Raw genomic sequence first — 24,451 nt, 5'->3', positions numbered from 1 at the left:
CCATTGAAAACATTAATAGAATTAATGTATTTATTTACTTTTCTCAAGTACTAAAATTGTGTTGGAGAATAAACAAGAAGAGACAGAACTTTTGAAGAAAAAAGAATTCTAACAATATAAACTAAAAGCTCTATTGATCAACAAAGCTTAATACTGGTGCAATAATATTTCAGTAGAAGTACATGAATGGCCCATTTTTAAAACTTCGTAAAAATGGCACGCTAAGTCTGTAGGGGGAATGAAGGAGAGAAATTTGGACAACTGCTGTGACTTGACATGGCAGCAGTGGTTTACTGTGGGATAATGAGGCACCAGCATTCCTCCGGGAGAAGTAGAAGGCATGTTAATATTTGGTGGGGACTTTTTCTCAAACATAGAAAGCACCTCTAATACCTATCTGTAGTAATATAATACATAATACACTTGAAACAATTTTATTAATATGAATGGAGGCTAATTTGCTCAATAAAATTGGTGACTGTACAATTGCAGAATAGTGTCAATATGAACAAATGTATCCTAAATTAAAATATGCTTTTAATTATATATGGACCAGTCAGTAGTATATAATACATAGACAAAAAAAACCTTTCTGTTAAGTATTTGGGTGTCATGGACAAACATTTTTTGTTATTATTTTATCTTCATAAATGCTAAGAAAAATGCAACTTCATATAATATTACCAATGTAGTATGTTAAAGTTTGCCTATTATTTACTGTTCCCAAATTTCTTGTTCATTTGAAGAACCTTATGATGATTATTTTAATCAAAAATACTATCCTAATTACCCACAATAACTTTGTTTTCTTATTTAAATATGATTTAAGCATGTTAAAAAGGAAAACGGTGGATTTTTAGCAACTTTTCGTTTGTACTTTCCACTTGATCCATTCACATTCAAAATCCTTTTAAATTAAATTATTGGTTGCTAAATTATGACGATAAATTATGGATGTGAAGTAGCTATCACCTATATATCAACTAAAATGAATGCCATTTGCTTAATCATGTAAATGCTATGCTTAATTTTCTTCCTATTTTTAAACTTATTTTAACAATGAATTCAATGATTTGAGGTTTTATTTTCTTTTTTATCTAAATCTAACATCAAGACATATGTAGCAGACCTGCAGCCTTTACAGAAATTAGTAAGCATCAGTGTGTCTAAGAGAAAGTGACCTTTCCAGATCTCTTTGGTTTCCTCCTAGCAAGGTAAGGAGCTTCCGTGGTGACTCAGACGGTAAAGAATCTGCCTGCAATGCAGGACACCTAGGTTGAGTCCCTGGGTTGGGAAGATGCCCTGGAGAAGGGAATAGCAATCCACTCCAGTATTCTTGCCTGGAGAATTCCATGGACAGAGGAGGCTGGTGGGCTACAGTCCAAGAAGTCGCAAAGAGTCAGACACGATTTGACTGAGATCTAAGACTTTCACTTTAGCAAGGTAAACAGCAGCAACAATAAAAGACAATCCCTTGCTAGAATTTAACAACGGATAAAGTCAAGGATTTTATTTTATAACCCTCTTATAAGTTTCTCGCTTTGTGCTCTTTGAGATGCAAGCCACAATCTCTGATGTCCTGGGTGCTGCTTCTCTTCTAGGCTTCTTGGGTCACAAGGATGCCCTGACCTGCCCAATTCTACCCTCCGGAACTGCTCTGATGTTTCCCCAAAGAGTTAGGTTTATTTCTGTGGCTTTCCTTGTTTTCCTGGATTCTTCATGTGATGGGCTTTCTAAGACCAGTACCTGAATGCCGTATTTTAGCATCCCACACAATCACTGTTTTCTCCAGTGCTCATCTTTTTGATGACTTTTCTTATTTGGCTGCTCTGTGAATTCTGGGTCTTTTATGATTCTAGTGGAATAGATCTGAGCAGTTTCTTCCTTTTAAAAAAAGTTGTAAAGGAGGCTAGGAAACAATGCATTCGGCATCCTCTCGGGAGCAGTGGAGGAGTTTGCCATAAATCCATAGAACTTACTGCTGTAGCTTTGAGCTTCGAAACAGACCAATTTGCTTTTCTTTCTGTAGGGTCTAATTCATTAGATTCCTGTTATAAAACTTTTATTGGAGAAGATGAATTGTAAAATCAACTAGAAAGAAAGAATTTGGTGATAAGTAGTATAAGTGTCATAATGTGAAGAATAAAATGCTATAGACAAAATAAAAGTATTTATTTGCTGCTGTTAGAAGTGAAACAGCTTGAAAAAGATAATAGTACTGCATTCCCAGTGATGATAAATTTCAGGGTTTTTTTCCAAACCATAATATTTTGGCATGCTTCCTATATTGGAGATGTGATTACTGCTCTGTATTATTACAGCACACATACACATGATAATGTGTACTCATTTATATATGGATTTGTGTATATAGGGCTTCCCTGGTAGCTCAGACAGTACAGAATCTGTCTGCAATGCAAGAGACCCAGGTTTGATCCCTGGGGATCAGAAAGATCCCCTGGAGAAGGGAACAACTACCTACTCCAGTATTCTTGTCTGGAGAATTCCATGGGCAGAGGAGCCTGGTGGGCTACAATCCATGGGGTTGTGAAGAGTTGGACACGACTGAGCAACTAGCACTAACTAAGGCAGACACACACACACACACATCCGTATATTCCATATATATACTATATATAAATATACATATATATAACGTGTATTTTCCTGACTAGGAAGATGATTTGATCTGAAAACGAGGACTATTACTCCTCTTCTACCTGGCGTTAGAGATAAGTCCCTTGCTCACAAGTTTCTTTCCTAGTCTGTAGATAAGATGGTTGGCAGCATTCTTAAATATAAGAATAAATTAAATACTTGAAAAATAGAAATATTTCTACACAATTAATCAACCAATCAAACATTAGCTATCATTCTCCATCAAATGTTATATCCTTTTTCTTACTGCTAATATCATAGTCCTCAGAATGAGAAGGGAATATAAAGCTGAGATTTTCATTTTATTATTTTCCTTTAAAATTCCAATTTATTCTGTTTTTAAAGACTTAAAAATGTGTGAAAATTACTACTCTTTCAAGATCATTCCAATTGCCTTGTTTACTAAAAAGCATTTTTTATTAAAAGGAAATTTACCTTTCTATAACTTCTATCTCCTTTTGTGACAGAGTCTTGAGACGAACACATTTTTGAAACCTATTCTTATTCTTGCTGACTTCATTTTCCTTGTCAATACCCAAACTTCTGTTAAGACATTTCCAGTTTCTGTATGTCCTCTACATGTATTATGCTTCTTAGCATCTTGGCTTTACTTTTAATTATTTTCACTACAATTTATTGAGGGTTTATACAAATTTCTAGTGAACTCCAGGCACAGGGAGGCATCACAATGATGAACAAAAGAAAAGCCCTTTTTTCATGAACCTTAAAATATAGCTCGGGGAAGCAGACAAATGAACAAATAATTTATAGGTCAGTTGGTAGGTGTGGTAGGGAGAAGAACCAAGTAGGTAAAGAGTTGGGAGATTGATGGTGTGGGGTCTGGAAAGACTTGTCTGATAAGGTGACATTTAAGACTCGAAGGAGGGAGGGGGATGAGGAGGAGGTGCCTGGGGAAATTGTATTCATGCTAAGGGAACAGGGAGTGTGAAAACTCTGGCCTCCTGTTTGGCATATGCTCAGAGGAAAGTAAGGAGGCTGGTGTGAACTGAAGATGGTGACAAAGGGAAAGTGATGGGAAAGGTGGTCAAAGAACCGCTCTGATTGATGTGGAAAATAGGTACAGGCACCCACATCTGTAAGTGAGAAGTGTTATTAATTCCCTTTGAGAAGATAGTGGGGGCTTGAATTCGGGTGCCAAGTTTGGGTATGATGCAGCATTCTTAGGGTCTAAAGAGTTTGGAAGATAAAGCTGACAGGATTTGTTGAAATCTAGATATATTTGGGGTCTCAAAACTTTAAATATGTACACTCTTAAATCTCAAAAAGAGTTGTCTGAGACTGTATTTGAATCACATGAGGAATTTGGACATTCTATCTCATCTAGATTTATGTCCTGACAATTTAGTTTTCTGTGGAATATTTTTTGCAAAAATAGTTGCAGACTTGCCCATGTGCACATATTGTTACATTCAATGATCTATTATTTATAGATTACACTGTTTTTTTTTCTCCATTTAAAGAAATTAGGTTGATATTTTCTAGAACTTATCAATGGGAACTTCTCTTTTCCCTTATTCCTCAATAATAATGCCTAAACAATATTGCATTGTTGTTTTTATAAATATGATGATATGATGATCTACTTTGCACATTCTCTCAGTGTTATGATGAATAAATCCATCCCTTCCAGGAAACTTGAATTTAATGAGCATATTTCAGTGTTCAAATATAAATTTTTATTCATTGTTCTTGGACTTTAGTTTCTTTTATCCCATGCTCATTTCTTGGGTTTCTATCCTCAGTTCTTTATTCAGGAAGAAATGAGGCTCAGAGGAATCCCATGATTTGGTCACCCATATAAAAATAGTTGACAGAATTAGAATTTTAAAATGTGGAGATGTTTTAAGTGATTCCGTGTTATTGCCTTCTTATTACCTATAACTGTCTTGTGGCTGTGGATTCTTGTGATTTGAATATACTTAATTAAATTTATATGAAACCAACTCTCTTGGGACATGCTTTTTTAAGATGAGTATTGTACATCTAAAATAGATAACGCACAAAATAGTTAACAATAGCAAACACTCTTACAGTGGCCAGCTACTATTTTATGTATTTTAACTCACATAATTGTCACAATAACCTCAAGAGGTGGCTGTTATTATTATCCACAATGTGGAGCTGAGACAATTGTAGCACGGTGAGTGTAAGGAATGTGCCTAAGGAAACTTACACAGTGCTAAGTGGGATTCAGTTCAGTTTAGTTCAGTTCAGTCGCTCAGTCGTGTCCGACTCATTGCAACCCCGTGAACCCCAGCACGCCAGGCCTCCGTGGGATTGCAAGGAGTTGAACTGTGACTCTGGCTTCAGAAATCTATGTACCACATTATGCACTGGGTTTCTTCAGGTTGAAATAATTCAAATAGTTTAATAGACTTTGTCACAGAAATCACGAGGGAGTCTTATTCATTGGTTCATTTCAGAGACTAGCACGCATGCTGATAAATGCTCACTTTATTATTTCTATCGATTGAAGTTGGCTGAGGGAAGAAGCGGTTGGAGATTGTATGTATTGTATGTTACCTGTGACAAAGGCATAACTTCTTATTACCTAAGTCTGTTGTAGTCTTTCATTTCAGCTTTGCCATGCTACTGAAATGGGATCCATGTGTCCTCAGGGTCTTATCTGAGGGAACAGCATTTATCTCTTCAATATAAAGCTATAGGTTTGGTGATAGTGGCAAGAAGACTGTAGTGGGTAGCCATTTCCTTCTTCAGGGGATCTTTCCAACCGAACCTGGATCTCCTGCTTGCAGGTGGATTCCTTACTGGCTGAGCCACCAGGGAAGCCAGCTAAATAAAAATTTGAAGAGAGAGATTTACAAGGGAGATATTCTATTAGATAAACGGAGGGAGAAGTAAGTAGGAGGAAATGGATAAAGAGACCTTAATAGAATGGACTGAGATGGAAAACTTTTGCTCTGAATACTTATCAAAATAATATCAGGGAGCCATACAAAAATTTTTTTTGGATAATGATGGTGAAGAAAATTTCTATTTTTAACCAAATACAGTTAATTATATGTTTAAGATATATATGCTTTATTATTAAAGGGAGTAGAAAAACATATACTTGTTTGATGAATCAAGAAAGAGTGGTTTGAATATTATACATTATTTCTATAAGAAACATGTTTCAGCATAACTACATTAGGCATTGTAGTTAGTTGTTTAAATATATTCTCATTTAATGTTTACAATGACCCAGTAAGTAATACTCCATTGTCTCTATTTTACAGAAAAGAAAACTGTGACTCAGAGAAGTTCCACAAATTTTTGAGGCTACACAATTTGCTCAAGGCAGGATTGAGATGTAAAACCCAGATACCCCAAATCCACTCTCCTAGCTTCCTGGTTACACTTGTTATATGTTTGGAATTCAGGGAGTGTGTATAGAGCAAAAGAAGGAAAAGGGAAAGAAAAAGATTCATCTGTTGATTAAAACTTTGGGCTTCAGAGGAGAAACAACATTACTTTAGTGACCATACCAGCAATAGTATTTATTCTGAAGAAATGAGAACCAAAGATACGTTATGCATGTACTATTAACACATCAGTTATTTAACAATTTCAGTAAATGCAGAGTTCTCTTTCTGCTTTTCCTGCTCACCTCACAGGCTCACACAAGAATATAATCATTTGTGTATATATATATATATATATATATATACACACACACACTCATCATCTATAGACTATATATATGTTCTCATGGCCAAGCTGTGTTCCTATAGTTGAAGTTAAACCATATATGCAAGACTGTTTGATTTCTTTATTTCTAAAATTATTGACCACAATTGTTTTCAAGCAAACTCCACCAAGCAAATAGTTAATATGTTATCTAGCCACCAAAAACAGGCTTTCAAAATATCATTGGGCTATAAATTGCTCGCATAATTGAATCAACACTCATGGTCAACAGGTTACTTTGTGTCATATTAAAACAGTGAGACAGAAGAACGAAAACTCCATAAGGTACATGTGAATGGGTTTGTTGAAATCAAGGCAAATAAAATCTCTTATTGGATGGAGAACTTTTTTTTTTAGAAAAAATACAGTGTTAGAGGAATATATATTTTCTTCTCTAGCATTCTCCCTTGTTGCTTAATTATTTTGAGGCCATTGTTAAATACAAGCAAAATTTGTTTTTGCATGAGATTTGTAATGTAATTTTTAGAGACTGGTATTTGACAAGCACACATATTTTGATATAGATTTATATCAGATATTGTCTCATCTTTATTAATGTAATCAATTATTATATTTGTAAATTAAGCAATTGGAATAAAGAAAAAGAAGGAATGAAGAGAAGATACTGGCTTGTTTGTTTAAAGGTTTTAGGAAGTTCTTTAAAATTTTAAAAAGTATGTCATTCAAAATGAAGATAATTTATTTAGAAGGTTAAATAATTATGTATGTTAAATCTTGAGTCAATAGTTCAATAGCCAGTGGGTGAAATTTGGGAAAACGAAGATATTCTTAAAACTGAAAGTTTTCAGATTTATTATAATCTCACAGCCCAGAGTCCCTCTAAGTAGTTCACTGTAAGAGATGAATTACATAATTAAATTTTGTTTTGTCTGTATTATCAGTCTCAGTAAGAAAAATGTACACACTGATTGAAATGAACCAGGGGAGAAGAGACTAGATGAACTTGGAATTTGGGGGAATTTTTCTCCCAGCTCTCTGCACATAGGTGAATGATACTGTATATATTACTTGGAAAAAATAAGAAAATGCTGAAAATTAGTTACATTTAAAAAAAATCTAGAGATAAGTTGGACTCTTAATTACATGAATTTTACCCAATATGAAAAGTATCTCATCTGATTTCTATAAATATCTATGGGGGAAAAAAGTTAATCTCTAGTTCACAAAAGAAAAAATTAGAATGCAAACTGGATGAAATTAACAAAAAAGCTAGAGCTCTAAATACACAATTGTTATGATTTTAGTGTGCTTAATGGAATGCTATCAAGCACATGCTCACCTAAGTAACAGTAAGATTGAGAAATTAAGCCTCATGCCTAACAAAGAATCAACAAAAGCATCAGTTTGTGGTTTGTATCAACACATGCCCAGAAAAAATCTTAACATTTTCTGAAAAATAGAGAGAGCCTTTAGATGCAGTAGGAAAACGAAAAGCAAACAAAAATCTTAATAAAGTACAAATCCAAAGTTGAATCCCGAAATAAACTATGTAAAAATTATTGGTTCTCTTTTAGATTATACTTGAATTGTTTGCTTAAAACCACAAACAACAAATAAACAAAAACAAAGATCTTCCATTTCCTTTGAAGAATTATGTCAAGCATAATGTTATTTACAGCCTGTAGAAAAATTACTCTGGTGAAGGATGAATTCATAGGTAACGTTCCAAATTTACTTTGATTTTCTGTTCTGTTTAAATTTTACCCTCATGTATCACTGAAAAGATTAACAAAGCTTTAACGTATCTTCATTGACAAATGAGACAACCATTCAACTAGCATGACAATTTCCAAATGGGAGAGTAACCTACAACTCTAAGACAGGAAGAGTATCATTTCTTCTCCAGAAATTAATTTTTGGATGACATGGCTGAGAAATAGGTTTTAATTTAGAGAATTTGTGGTGTTTAAAGAGGTAAATTTTAGATTACATTTCTTCTGTTAAATAGGCATTAAAAACATAATCTTCTGCATTAGTATATGCACTGGCATGCATAAAAGTCCATGGTTTAAATGACTGACATATACTATACAAAAGGCACGAGTGCCTCACTCTACCTGTAAACACATATTAGTATTTTCATTCCAGCCTTATCAATAAAGTTTTTTTTTTTTTCCTTCTGGGATAGAGAAAAAAATATATAAATACTACATCATTATCAAAGTGGAAATACCTAGATTAATAGTATGGTAATGGCGTGCTGCGATTCATGGGGTAGCAAAGAGTCGGACACGACTGAGCGACTGAACTGAACTGAACTGAACTGAAGATTTTTACCCATGGAAAGATGGCCTTACACATAGTAGTTAATATCATGTAAAGTACGCACTTTCACAGTCATTTATCCCCCAAATCTCTGATAGATGGTGTTGGAACCACAATGCAAAATTCACCGAGAATTGCATGTTGGCCAGATAAAATACTATTATGAGCTACTTGCAGATGGTATCCTCCTACAAGATCAAAACAGATCAAGCATGTGGGAGGTTACAACTTTACAACTTGGGCAAGTCAAAGACGTTCCTAAAGAGGATTAACAGAGGAAAATGTATTTTATTTACTCTATAAATAGAATAAATAATAACTGCTCAAAATAAGAACATAAGATTACACTGATAATTTCACAACAAATGCAAAATTGTTTTCAAATTAGCAAGGGAAAATGTATACCCTTAATTCTGATATTGGGTTACTACCAGTCTCATTTACAGATATCACAGTGTGTTTCTTAAGATTTCAACTTGTCAATTGCATATAATCAGGGTTCTCAGTAAAACATAGTTTCCAAAATTTTATGGTTAAAGGAGGAACTGGGTTGTGTCATGATCCCCACACTGGAAGCTGGATAATGCCATAAAAGCCCACATTATTTCCCAAAAGCTCACATAGGAATTATGCTAGTAATCGCCAATGCGTGCATATATAATAGTTTTCATTTTTATGAAAAAGATAGGAGATTTATTCACACGGTCCTCTATTGACAATCACAAATGCATTAAAGGGATAAAAGATGGGGAGTTTGCTTTTCGGTTTCATAGTAAAAGTCAGTGTCTTGTGAGTCTTAGTTCTCCTCTCCAGTGCTATCTCACTTTTTGAAGCTCCTGTCTCAGCCATGATGGTAGAGGCTGCCCCAGTCTGTGTAACAGTTTGGACAGTTCCACATTATGATCTCGGTAGTAATTAGAGAGGAAGGTTCTAGACTGAAAGCAAAAAGAAGACAAAGGGAGTTATTAGTTCATTAAATGAGATTTTGCAAATTTATTAAGAAATTCTCCAGCAATGGGACTGCATATAAAACAGGCATTTCTTTCTATTTTCCCACGGATGCCACTTATTTTTACCTTTAGGAAAGATTTCCTAAAGGTAAGTTGTTGCAAAATAAAAATGGGTCCAGGAATAACTTATATAGCTTATTTTTCCTAGAGCATTTGGAGAATTAGCTTTTTGAATTTTTTAAACTGAAGTATAATTTGACTTACAATATTATATTAGTTTTGGGTATACAACATTGAGTCAATATTTTTGTACATTAAATACCATCTGTCAGTGAGGAGGGCATGGTGTCCCACTCAATATAAAGCACACTTATTTACTGAGGGACTGGTGAAGAGGTTGATGAGAGGCATGTAATACTAAAGAAGAATGAGGTAAGTAGAGACCAGATGTGGCACAAAATCTACGAAAAGAAACACTTAGGTTTATGAAATTGGTCACTGTCTGTAAAATTGGGTCACAGCATTAAGATAATCAGTCAACATAATCATAAAAGCTGAATTTCATGATTAAAGAAATAACTTGCCATGTTATAAAATGCTTTCTATATTTATTTAGGACCAAAACAGATTTTTTTGAAAAACCATTAAGCTTTTCTACTTCACAAATATTACAAGGTCTTATTATAAAGGTCATTAAAGTGATCTTTCTTGGAATTTTTATGTTCCTAACCAAGCTGGAGTGATTGACAATTTTTAGATGAACGGCTGAAAAAAGGATTATAAAATAAGTCTGTGGTTTTAGTTTATTTTATTCCAAGAAGACAAAAAACTTGTTAATGGGTTTTTCTCTGGATGTCATTTATCTTATATTAGAATCCATTGAACATAGTTCTGTGTCTTTTTGATAAAATAATAGAGGTGAATGTTTTTCCTGTGAAATATGGGCAGCCGTTTCCATTTGGTCAAACTTAAACCATCTCTCTTAAACCCCTCCCAATATTTTAGCACAAATTAGTCTCTTTCCTCCTAAAATTCCCTTAGCAACTTATATACTGTGGAAATGAATTCCAGATAACTACTTTTTTTCTTGTCCGCTCACTAGGTTTTTCACCACATTTCTTCCCTTCGAGTGGATTGTGAACACTTCAAATTCTGGATAAGATGTTTATAGAAGTAGTGGAGTTGTTACATTGATTTCTTGGGAGATCAACGTGATTTTTGAAGCCTTTTTGAAATTATTGGGTTCAAAGGTGTAGTTTGAGAACCTTCTGGTTCTTCTATTTCCATAGTAACACCTAATCACTTCCATCCTCCTTAGGCCCACACTGTCTTAGGAGAGATAACTCATTATATCTGCTCAGTTGATTGCTACCTAGTTTTCCAATCCTTCTGTCTTCTCATAACTTTTACTGATAGATTTTTCTCCCCTGCCTTTTTGCAGTTTGATATTGTTTTATATATTTTATTATAAACAAGTGACCATAACTAATTTACTCTCTTATAATAAATCTAGGCTCATAATAACTGTTTTATCCTGTAACCTATTGTGACATTTTGAATTACAATAAGAAATATATAGTTGGTCATTGACTCCATTTCTGGCACAAGGCGCACTTGGAATTTCCAAAGTGAGATAATGGTAAAGGTATACTTTGTTATGTTAATGAAGTGGCTTTTTGTTTTTGTTGTTAAGTTGCCCAGTCATGTCCAACTCTTTGTGACCACATGGACTGCAGCATGCCAGGCTTTCATGTCCCTCACCATCTCCTGAAGTTTGTCCAAGTTCATGTCTATTGCATCGGTGATGCCATCAAGCCATCTCATCCTCTGACACCCTCTTTTCCTTCTGTCCTCAATCTTTCCCAGCATCAGGGACTTTTCCAATCAGTCAGCTGTTTGTGTCAGATCACAAAATAATGGAGTTTCAGCTTCAGCATCAATCCTTCCAAGGAGTATTCAGGGCTGATTTCCCTTAAGATTGACTGGTTTGATCTTGTTGTCCAAGGGACTCTCAGGAGTCTTCTCCAGCATCACAGTTTGAAGGCATTAATTCTTTTAATGCTACACTTTCTTTATGCCTCCAGCTCTCACAACCGTACCTGACCACTGGGAAGATCATAGCCTTGACTATATGGACCTTTGCCAGCAGAGTAATGTCTCTGCTTTTCAACACACTGTCTAGGTTTGTTATAGCTTTCCTGCCAAGAAGCAAATGTCTTCTGATTTCACGGGTGCAGTCACCATCCGTGGTAATTTTAGACCCAAGAAGAGGAAATCTGTCATTACTTCCACCATTTCTCCCTCTCTTTGCCATAAAGTAAAGCTGTTGAATGCAATGATCTCAGTTTTTTTTCTTCTTTTTTTAACATTTAGTTTTAAATCGGCTCTTTAACTCTCCTCTTTCACCCTCAAGAGGCTCTTTAGTTCCTCTTCATTTTCTACCATTAGAGTGGTATCTGGATATGTGAGGTGGTTGCTGTTTTTCCCTGTGGGACCTGACACACTCTCTCTTTGTAGAGAGTGTCAGTATTGTGTTGGGTTCTGGAGACCCAGCTGGTATCTGAGCCTTGCTTGGTGATATGGAAAAACCTCCCTACCACATGTTGTAATTGTTGATCAGAACAGTTTACTCTCCATGGCTCAACTCACTACCATGCATGGTATCAGTTCAGTTCAGTTCAGTCACTCAGTCATGTCTGACTCCCTGCAACCCCATGAATCGCAGCACGCCAGGCCTCCCTGTCCATCACCAACTCCCGGAGTTTACTCAAACTCATGTCCATCGAGTCGGTAATGCCATCCAGCCATCTCATCCTCTGTCATCCCCTTCTCCTCCTGCCCCCTATCCCTCCCAGCATCAGAGTCTTTTCCAATGAGTCAGCTCTTCCCATGAGGTGGCCAAAGTATTGGAGTTTCAGCTTTAGCATCAGTCCTTCCAATGAACACACAGGACTGATCTCCTTCAGAATGGACTGGTTGGATCTCCTTGCAGTCCAAGGGACTCTCAAGAGTCTTCTCCAACATCACAGTTCAAAAGCATCAATTCTTCTGTGCTCAGCTTTCTTCACAGTCCAACTCTCGCATCCATACATGACCACTGGAAAAACCATAGCCTTGACTGGATGGACCTTTGTTGGCAAAGTAATGTCTCTGCTTTTGAATATGCTATCTAGATTGGTCACAGCTTTCCTTCCAAGGAGTCAGCGTCTTTTAATTTCACAGATGTAATCACCATCTGCAGTGATTTTGGAGCCCCCCAAAATAAAGTCTGACACTGTTTCCACTGTTTCCTCCTCTATTTCCCATGAAGTGATGGGACCAGATGCCATGATCTTAGTTTTCTGAATGTTGAGATTTAAGCCAACTTTTCCACTCTCCTCTTTCACTTTCATCAAGAGGCTTTTTAGTTCCTCTTCACTTCTGCCATAAGGGTGGTGTCATCTGCATATCTGAGGTTGTTGATATTTCTCCCAGCAATCTTGATTCCAGCTTGTCCTTCTTCCAGTCCAGTGTTTCTCATGATATACTCTACATATAAATTAAATAAGCAGGGTGACAATATACAGCCTTGTCATACTCCTTTTCGTATTTGGAACCAGTCTGTTGTTCTGTGTCCAGTTCTAACTGTTGCTTCCGACCTGCATACAGGTTTCTCAAGAGGGAGGTCAGGTGGTCTGGTATTCCCATCTCTTTCAGAATTTTCCACAGTTTATTGTGATTCACATAGTCAAAGGCTTTGGCATAGTCAGTAAAGTAGAAATAGATGTTTTTCTGGAACTCTCTTGCTTTTTCCATGATCCAGAGGATGTTGGCAATTTGATCTCTGGTTCCTCTGCTTTTTCTAAAACCAGTTTTAACATCTGGAAGTTCACGGTTCACATATTGCTGAAGCCTAGTTTGGAGAATTTTGAGGATTACTTTACTAGCATGTGAAATGAGTGCGATTGTGCGGTAGTTTGAGCATTCTTTGGCACTGCCTTTCTTTGGGACTGGAATGAAAACTGACCCTTTCCAGTCCTGTGGCCACTGCTGAGTTTTCCAAATTTGCTGGCATACTGTGTGCAGCACTTTCACAGCATCATCTTTCAGGATTTGAAATAGCTCAACTGGAATTCCATCACCTCCACTAGCTTTGTTCATAGTGATGCTTTCTAAAGCCGACTTGACTTCACATTCCAGATGTCTGGTTCTAGGTGAGTGATCACACCATTGTGATTATCTGGGTCATGAAGACCTTTTTTGTACAGTTCTTCTGTGTATTCTTGCCACTTCTTCTTAATATCTCCTGCTTCTGTTAGATCCATACCATGCATGGTATAGGCACTGGATATACACATTCAATATGTAACAATAATACTTGTATATTTTATACAAAATCATTTTTTACTAGATTATTTGTTTGAGCCCTTTACACATTTGGAAAGAAGTTACTGTTCAGTATTTATATTTGAATTGCATCCCAACAGGATACAATTTCCATAAATATCTACTAATCATCTCTATCTGTTGGTCTATCTCTCTTCTAAATATATAAACTATTGATAGCAAAGAAAGTCAAGAAAAAGGAGTCAAGTTTATTGTCTACTAATTTTGAAACAGTTGTATATACAGGGTTCTACTGCAACAGGAAAGGATTAATTCTGACTTCATGTTGGAACTGTTTCTTTGACTTGTTTTCCATTGCTTTTGTCATCATAATCATAATTAATGGTCTGCCTCAGAGAATCCTGCCCCTCTGCCTGACTGTTAAAGTGCCTTTGTTCAGAACTCTGTCCGCCTGTAGATGGCAGGAAGAAATTAACACATCCCTCTGCCTGAGGCTTGCCATTCTGGTAAATGTTTGCAAGATTAATGGCCTTTTTACGTTGTTTCCTTACCTTGTCCCATCTCTGATCCATAAAAGAACTGGCATCCAGACCCAGATAAGACGGCTATTTTGAGATGGTAGTCTGCCATCTTCTCTGTCAGCCAGCTTTCGAAATAAAGTCATATTCCTCATCCCAACACCTCCTTGCTCAGATTCATTGGCCTATTGTGCTGCAGCAGAGCATGCTTGGACTCAGCACTACCAGAGAATTTCAAAGATAAGGAAAATATTACCTCTGGATCCATGGGGGGATACTTTCGACCTTTGCTTTTTCCAAGGCATTTGGTCTTTCCTCCTTCCAATAGTTGACACCAAAAACCCTTTTGGGGATCAAAACTACAAAAGATCAAAGATATAAATGAAAATAAAGATATAATGATTATAAATTATATACAGAATTTTAAGAGAACCTCACCAATTGTACAATGGAAATGCACTTTCATATACTCATGCTTTGATTTAATTTAATTCAATTCTATAAATATTAATTGAATCAATTTGAGAGAATTTAATTAAAATTAAATAAACTATATGTTATATATTTTTTAATATTTCTAATGTAATGAAAAAGACATATGGATATTTAGTCTTTTTATGATGAAATTATTAGGTTTTTATATTTTACCTATTCATCCATAAAAGATCAAGGATGAATCAACAAAACTACAATCATATACACAAGACTTTACAATATTTATTTTTTTATTTATATGATTTCCCTGTCAAAATATATTAGCAAATTTCTTTGAAATCATTCAATAGTATATATTAAGGTGACAATATAATGTAAACATATTTCTTTAAATACAAACATGAATTTTAAAGCTTCTAAGAAAAATGCTGATTTTTTAAAAATTTTATTTTATTTTTAAACTTTACAATATTGTATTGGTTTTGCCAAATATCGAAATGAACCCACCACAGGTATACATGTATTCCCCATCCTGAACCCTCCTCCCTCCTCCGTCCCCATACCCTCCCTCTGGGTCGTCCCAGTGCACCAGCCCCAAGCATCCAGTATCGTGCGTCGAACCTGGACTGAGACTGCTCCATATATGATATTATACGTATTTCAATGCCATTCTCCCAAATCATCCCACCCTCTCCCTCTCCCACAGAGTCCAAAAGACTGTTCTATACATCAGTGTCTCTTTTGCTGTCTCGTACACAGGGTTATTGTTACCATCTTTTTAAATTCCATATATATGCGTTAGTATACTGTATTGGTGTTTTTCTTTCTGGCTTACTTCACTCCGTATAATAGGCTCCAGTTTCATCCACCTCATTAGAACTGATTCAAATGTAATCTTTTTAATGGCTAATACTCCATTGTGTATATGTAACACTGCTTTTTTATCCATTCATCTGCTGATGGACATCTAGGTTGCTTCCATGTCCTGGCTATTATAAACAGTGCTGCGATGAACATTGGGGTACACGTATTTCTTTCCCTTCTGGTTTCCTCAGTGTGTATGCCCAGCAGTGGGATTGCTGGATCATAAGGCAGTTCTATTTCCAGTTTTTTAAGGAATCTCCACACTGTTCTCCATAGTGGCTGTACTAGTTTGCATTCCCACCAACAGTGTAAGAGGGTTCCCTTTTCTCCACACCCTCTCCAAAATCTTAACAGACCCATCACAAGCACGGAAATTGAAACTGTAATCAAAAATCTTCCAGCAAACAAAAGCCCAGGTCCAGACGGCTTCACAGCTGAATTCTACCAAAAATTTAGAGAGGAGCAAACACCTATCCTACTCAAACTCTTCCAGAAAATTGCAGAGGAAGGTAAACTTCCAAACTCATTCTATGAGGCCACCATCACCCTAATGCCAAAACCTGACAAAGATTCCACAAAAAAAGAAAACTACAGGCCAATATCACTGATGAACATAGATGTAAAAATCCTTAACAAAATTTTAGCAATCAGAATCCAACAACACATTAAAAAGATCATACACCGTGACCAAGTGGGCTTTATCCCAGGGATGTAAGGATTCTTCAATATCCGCAAATCAATCAATGTAATATACCTAATTAACAAATTGAAAAAATACTGATTTTTTTAACAGTTCAAAACGTTTACACTTTTCAAGGATGAAATTAAAAGGCTAGCAATATAATTCAGTATTTTTTCCAGAGAAAATAAGACATGGGTTATACAAATGGTGAGTGGAACATTAGACAACTCTTCTTTTCTTTTGTTGAAGGTGAATGATTCTATTGGATCATTCAGATCTCTATACTCATAAAAAGTATTCTAACATTGTTTTGCATCCTTGGTCGCACAAAGTTACCAAAGAAAGAATGTGTAATCTAATTATTTGTTTAAACTCAGATATGTAAGAATTTTTGTTTAGGACTAACAAGATAGGAAAAAGGAAAGAATAAACCAAATAGGAAGGGAAATTTTAAATTTACTGCTGTGGGAATTGCTGCATGCATAAAACATCGAAAAGGTTTGCATTTTTGTTTCTCAGCAGATGTTTTAGGAGGATGAAGCATAATTGACTAGGATGTAAAGTTAATTAGTTGCAGAATATTTTGTTGCCCTGGGCCCATTCCTATAATAGCGATGCACCTGCAATTTGCTTCTGCACATATGTGAACTCATTTAGGGGGAGAGGGAAATTTTCTTCACAGTTCCCAGCCCAATCTATTATTAGAGACCTGATCCTCACAGTCCAGGTTGTCCTAGTACATGCTATCAATTAAAATTAAATACATCACCGGTTAAATGGATAAAAGGAAGACAGAGTCATTTCCAACCTGGACGTTTCCAATCTGCGTCTTGCCTATCATAGGCCTTTCTTTCGTTTTCATTAATTTCCCAAGAGGAAGAACAATTTGGCATGCTGTGCAAAATGAAATGGGGGAGGTGGCATAACGGTGCCCCTAAACAGCATCTCCTGCCTCAGGATGAGAATGTTTAACTGCATTGAGGTAAAATACAGCTTTGGCAACCAAGTCAAGATATTTATACACACTGAGAGCATCTCCTCTGCTCTCGGGTGTGCAGAGGTCTCAGGACGGGCTCCCGTCTCTCTCACTCTCCAAACATCTGTTATGAGGCAGAGCTTAATATGATCTGAGGAAGGAGAGCCATCCAGACTATTGAAAGTCATTCTTTTAGATAGGGTTGTTAAAACCTTGAATCCACATTATTTTGCTGTCCTGGTATCATTTATTGCATTGGCAATGTTATAAACACGGAGTCTAACAAAGGACATTTATTCTTGCTAAGTTATATCAATTCCTTGTTTTATGGTTTGGTTTAGCAGGCATGAAATTGTGAAATTAAGATGCAAAGGCTTTTTCAAATAACTGTTAGATAACTTTGAGGACATGAATTGGTTGCCACAAGACTTCTTTTATTACATTGAACATCACTGTAGTTATTAATTTTTGTGATGTGTGAGACATATTAAAAACCATATATTCTGTACTTGTTTGCAATCTCTTCTTTAAAAGTATGATTTTATAAGTTTATTGAACCATAAGGAACTATTTGTAGTAAACAGGCTAAAACCATTCCCTGAATTACTGCAGGGAGTAAGGGGAGGCCGTGCTGACACCAATGACTCTTCATGTAAGTGTATTAGAGGACGATCTGTCTACTTAATCGGTGGGGGCCATGCCGTGTGTTATTTCCATGTGTAGGTAAAAACTTCATTAGATGTGTTTTAGTGGATAAGGAAAAACCCAGTCTTATTACTGCTTTTCCTGCCCCTCCATTACCCTCTCTGTCTAATTGCTGATTCTAATCTGCTTTGAACTGGGAAATTATATAATCAGGCTTGTAAAATTTTGTCTAAAACATAATAGACTTTATATCAGGGCTTGTGAAGGGAGTCAAGAACATGACCTTTTAAATGTATATTTTGACAGCTTGGAGCTCTTGTTTTTGTTTGTTATTTTGCCTCTTTCCTTTTTTGTTCCATTTTTAATTACCCGAAGTATATGATTTTATTTCCCAAGCTGATTGCAACCATAACCCCTCCCCACCTTCACTCTCTTCTGCAGGACGCCCTTGCCCCTCCCCAGCAAGATGAGGAGGTGCCTTTCCCTCCCCGTGGGTTTGGACTGGCTTTAGTGCCTTGCTTGCAATCAACAGAATATGGTGTAAGTGATGCTGCATGACTTGCAAGGCTAGGTCAGAGAAGGCCTTGAACCGTGTTCCCTCCACATCTCGTTCCCTCTCAGAACACACAGTCTCTACCAGGAGGTGTGAGTGGTAAAGACCTGCCTGCCAATGTTCGATCCCAGGGGGCCTAAGATCCCCTGCAGGAGGGCAAGGCTACCCACTCCTGTATTCTTGCCTGGAGAATCCCATAGGCAGAGGAGCCTGGGGGGCTATAGTCCATGGAGTTCCAAAGAGTTGGACATGACTGAAGTGACTTAGGATGCTCACTGCAAGAAAGCCACCCAGAGAGATCTCCTCCCATTGAGCTCAGCTTTGAGCTATCCAGTCTAAGAGCCAAAGATGTGAGTGAGGAAGCCTTCAGAAAACTCCAGTCTTCAGCCATTCAAGTCATACCTAGATATTCATGTCTTCCCAGATATGGTCCCAGGTATTTTGACCAGAGACAAGTTGTCTTGGCTATGTCCTGTCTAAATTCCCAGCCCACAGGATCCATGAACATAATAAAATGGCTACGGTTACATGCTGGTAGGTTTTGGGAGGTTTACTGTACAATAATAGACCACTGCAATGTTATACATGATTATTTTTGGTTATATACAATGTAATAAATACAGAGTAAAACATGAATGCATCCCTTTCCCAGTTCTGCCTGAAATACTATTCATTTTCATAGGGCTAATCGTGGCCATCAACATTTTATTTCTAACGTGCAAATTACTTGGAGATAAAGATCATCTGTTTCACCTCTGTACCCTCCATTCCTAGGACACTTTCTGCACAGAGTAGGCATGTAAAACATTTACATAAACTTGTGTTGGGAAAGAGCTCACAAAAAGGGAAATTTGTGATATATAAAATGGCTATAAGGTGTTCTATAGGCATGTTCTTAGCCAATAAAATATCCTGGTATTCGAAAGGGATGTACTACATGAATAATGAGGACATTCCTTTGACTGCTTTTGAGAAGCATAATGATGTATAAATTCATAGCTAGTATTAATGATGCTATATACACACCTACCAGTGATAATTTATGATGGCAAATAATGGAAATGAAATCAAGCATGAGAATAGACTCACGTTAGTGCTTCAGAGTAATTATAATGAGGTGTAACTCCCAGAAACTTCTGGACTTCATCCATCACAGTAGCTGGGTCAGATCTCAGCTGCTGTCCATCAATAATTAGCAACTGTAGAGTCAAAAATAGTCACTCTATGAAGAACAAAACTATATTAGGTAGACTGATCTGTCTCCCTTGACCTGGTAGGATGTTAATCAATTAGATCAGTGTGAGTAGAAAGAAAATATGCACTCTTTAGCATACATATGCATATTTACTATTCTGATGTCCTTCCAAATAAAACAACAAAGTTTGCCAAAGGCATTATTCATAACCCTTAACTAATGTGATTGTAAATTAGAAATAGACATTGACACTTTCTTGATTCAGTAGTGCAGTAGAAACACGATTTTCCATCTGTTCTGTAATCAGGAAATTATCCAAACTATGAAGTCCCATGAGTTAATTTTAGAGTGAAGGGCTTAGAAATAATGGACATACAGATGAAAATTACCCATCTATTCTCCTTACAAACCATGGCAGAGAACTCACATGGTTGTGAGCCGAACAGGAATGAAGAAGATAAAGGATGTGGACACTTTCCTCAAATCCTTATTTCCTGTTCTATCCCAGGTTCTTCCCATTTTGACAGTCTAATCCATGGCCTTCTTTTCTCATAAGAGTTCCATGGGATAGGTGATGCATGGGTATTTGCACATGGAGTTCAATAGATGTTCCATTTAACTGGCAGTTCTGCTATTGGTTACTGCCTATGAAGCACCTGAAGCCTCCTGTGTGAGGACAAGATCCCAAGAACGTGTTTCATAGTCACTTAACATTGTAGTACTACCACTGCCATTAGAAATGTAAAAAGCCACATTTCTTCCTCAGGTATGATCATCTCTGATAATAAATTGCTATCTGTGGCAATGTTAATTTATATTTTCTGTTTGTCAGTGCAACACTGTCATGATACAATAAACCGAAGAAATTCATTTCACGACATTACCTGAGAAGTAGTAAAGTAAGTGAGCCATCTTTCTATGTGGACCGCATACCAGCCAGGTATTAGACATCTCCTCTGCAAAGTTTTCAGGTCAGATGGGGCCCAATGTCCTGTTGTGATAACTTCATAGAAATTAAACCTCAGGGCAGCTGGATCTTCATGTGATCTTTGGTGCTTTAACAAGAAAGTTAGTTGTAAAATCAATCACTATGCCTGCAAACGTATGTGTGCCTGTATGTGTTTGATGTGTGGATGAGTGTGTGTGTCTTTTCTTCCAAAAAAGTAATGAAAAATGATTACTTGATTTTAGAATGAGAAACAAGGTGAAAAGTACATGCTATATTGAAACCGAGGCATTGGCATATGGCTTCTCTAGAGTATAAGCCTTCTATACATATCAAGTGGCATTCATGTAAGCCTGTAGCTGTCTTCACATATAAAATATTTAGGTGCAAGACAAGAGACAGAGTACAAGGATTTTCTCCATGGATCTGATTAGAAGTGAAAAGATATCAGGGACCAGATGAATCAAGCCTGATGAAAACAGACTTCAACTGGCGGGGGCTGGCTTCCACATTACTGTGCTCTTGTTTGGTTACAGCCGCTCCGGCAAGTTCTGACAATTCCCCAATATCCCTGTGTGGCAGGTGCTATGTGTACAGAGAAGACAGGTGTCTATAACACTTGTTTAGGTGTCACATTCATGTTGATGTTGCCCAAGGCACTTTGCTTTTTCCCTCCCAAGGGCTTCCACCTAACTCTGCTAATTCCTAAATATGAATTCACTAGGCTGCTTTTTAGTACCAAATCCTCTGAGTCCTTCACATCCAACCATCATTGGTCAAGTTCAAAAGCCCAACACAAGTCAATATAATTTCACAAGCATTTATCAAGATCCTTGCCAGAATAAAGAACTGCAATAGATTATAGAGATAAAAAGATATAGGTAAGACAAAATGCTATCTTCAAAGAAATGAAAACCTTATATGGAAAGCAACAAATCAACAGATTGTGATAAAGTCATATGTATGATAGAGGTATAAGTTTTTTGCTGTGATAGCCAGACCAATAAGTGATCAGTTCAGAATGAAATGTGAAGGTATTTTTTAGTGATTGAAGCTTTTGAGCTAAAATATAGTGAGAAAGATTTTGATAAGCAGAAAAAAAATTAATGTGGAAACAGAAGAACTTTAAAGTAAATCTGAGTGAAGATGAATGAGGTGTGTGGGAATGGATGAATTGCTTTTGCAAGATATCTCAAAGTGAACTTAAAGAAAATTTACTACAGGATAAGTTTGGAAGTATATCACAGCCTGATAGAATTATGTAATAGTAGGCCCTATATAACCAACCTAGATAGCATATTCAAAAGCAGAGACATTACTTTGCCAACAAAGGTCCATCTAGTCAAGGCTATGGTTTTTCCAGTGGTCATGTATGGATGTGAGAGTTGGACTGTGAAGAAAGCTGAGTGGTGAAGAATTGATGCTTTTGAACTGTGATGTTGGAGAAGACTCTTGAGAGTCCCTTGGACTGCAAGGAGATCCAACCAGTCCATCCTAAAGAAGACCAGTCCTGGGGGTTCATTGGAAGGAACGATGCTAAAGCTGAAACTCCAGTACTTTGGCCACCACATGCGAAGAGTTGACTCATTGGAAAAGACCCTGACGCTGGGAGGGATTGGGGGCAGGAGGAGAAGGGGACAACAGAGGATGAGGTGGCTGGATGGCATCACTGACTCAATGGACGTGAGTCTGAGTGAACTCCGGGAGCTGGTGATGGACAGGGAGGCCTGGCGTGCTGCGATTCATGGGGTTGCAAAGAGTCGGACACAACCGAGCAACTGAACTGAACTGAGGCCCCATATATGTTAGAAATAAAAACTACTAAGAAAGTAAAGATGATTAACTGATGGATGGTTAAAGAGTAACTAGTGAGTGGTAGTGGAGAAGGAAATGGCAACCCACTCCAGTTTTCTTGCCTGGAGAATCCCAGGGACAGAGGAGCCTGGTGAGCTGCCGTCTATGGGGTCACACAGAGTCAGACATGATTGAAACGACTTAGCAGCAGCAGCAGCAAAGAGTGGTAGATGGGTAGAAATAAAACTTTTGAACCTCTCTCATAATTGTATATTTATTGACCTTCTCTGTAAATGCTATATACATAGAGACTACATAATATATTTACTTAATATAAGATGTAGAAACAACATAACTTGAATAAATATAAATATACCCTGTGCATTATTAATAAAGTAATGCTAACATTTTTACTTCACACTGTGATAATATGGAATTGTACCTATTCTGCTTTATATTGACTTACACCAGTCTAGCATCAACTTTTTTATATTCATGCAATGAAAAAGATTAGCATAAAAATATGACCAGAAGTCACAAAAGAACTGGAAAAAATAGCACTGCAGGTCCTCTGTGAGGCCCATTATAAAAATGTGGGGTAGAAATTATAGTGGCAGGTGACATTTGTAGGAGTTTCTGAATTATACCTGTCAAGCTTCAGATTTATGGTACTTACTGAAGAGACAGGGCTGGCTAAGTAATAGGTTGCATTATTTTGAAATGTACAGTGGTCTGGGGAACCTACTCTTAGCAATATAGCAGTAAAAAGTATTATCAGAAAAAAATTATTCCTTTCAAATGTGTATGTTCAAAGAATTTACTTGAAAAAAGACGCATAGTTTCTCTTTTTTTAAAAAATGATTGAATCCATGTGGAAATAAAAAGATTCATATAAATCTGTTCTGAGTAGTGATTGTGCTTTCTGCCAGGAAAATGTGCAATACTTTGCCCCATGTATTCACATTCAAAATGTTTCATTAAGACTTAACATCTCAGTATTTTTGGCACAATTAAAAAAATTATCTTGCTTTGCAACATGAATTTTGATAAAGTGAGAAAGACACATTTTTGTATCTTGAGAGAGTCACTGACTCATGGATTCTACTAATAATTTCTGGATTTTGCTCCCAAGACAAGTGTTCCACTTCAGTCCCCAACCTCTTGCAATCTCAGTTTGCAGAACCATATTTTTCTGTCCATTGCTATTTGTTCTCAGCAACATATGTTTATTGAAAAAAATTTGAAAAGCCAAGAGAAAAAAGGAAAAATAAAAATTACATGTTATTTAAAAATGTTATTAAATGTTTTAATCTTCTTTATTTTGGCATTAATTTATGTATACATTCATATTCATTGGTTTTTAGTACATATAGATTGTTATCACCATACATTCAAGAGCATCAACTTTAATTAGGTGTTCATTGCAGTAAGCAATTTTACATTTCTCTGGTCAAGTTTATCTCATTCCTGTACCAAGAATTCACACCCTCTCTTTTTGCTCCTCAAACTACTGCCTCCCAAATTATCCCTCTCTTTTTCCTAGGTTAATTCATTCTCAACTTTCTAAAATAAAAGAGACAGTCATAGTCACTTTAATTTCTCTATCCCAGACCTCCAAATTTACCAGCATGTACATTTATACACTTTTCCTCCCTTAAGTTTCAGTGCAGGGGTTCTTAATAGATACCCACTGATAGAACTGAGAGGACTTTAGAACTTGGATCTGTAAAAAAAGAAGATGCCTCTTTATTTTTAGTATCTTTTAAATAAAATTTAGCAGTTATTGTACCTGTGATTTTACCACCAATAAGAATCAATTCTTTTATATCACATTATAGGTCTTTCAGTTCTATCAAAAGTTGTTTATGCTCATCACTGCTTCAAACAGTAGTATTATCCCCAGCATTAGATC

General features: G+C 36.5%; 1 protein-coding gene across 1 annotated transcript in view; it reads right to left on the bottom strand.

Annotated features, from left to right (window-relative positions):
- Positions 1-9,470: 9,470 nt before the first annotated feature.
- Positions 9,471-24,451, bottom strand: part of LOC102270097 (bifunctional heparan sulfate N-deacetylase/N-sulfotransferase 4) — a 284,219-nt gene continuing 269,238 nt past the window's right edge. The window contains exons 10-13 of the mRNA XM_070372913.1: positions 20,684-20,854; positions 19,694-19,803; positions 14,706-14,808; positions 9,471-9,590 (exon numbers count right to left, since the gene is read on the bottom strand). Of these exons, the coding sequence (XP_070229014.1) occupies positions 9,471-9,590; positions 14,706-14,808; positions 19,694-19,803; positions 20,684-20,854 (504 nt within the window). The remainder of the gene's footprint in view (positions 9,591-14,705; positions 14,809-19,693; positions 19,804-20,683; positions 20,855-24,451) is intronic.

Source organism: Bos mutus, chromosome 6 (genome assembly GCF_027580195.1).
Source record: "Bos mutus isolate GX-2022 chromosome 6, NWIPB_WYAK_1.1, whole genome shotgun sequence".
NCBI classification, from domain to species: Eukaryota; Metazoa; Chordata; class Mammalia; order Artiodactyla; family Bovidae; genus Bos; species Bos mutus.
This window is presented reverse-complemented; position numbering and strand designations above follow the sequence as displayed.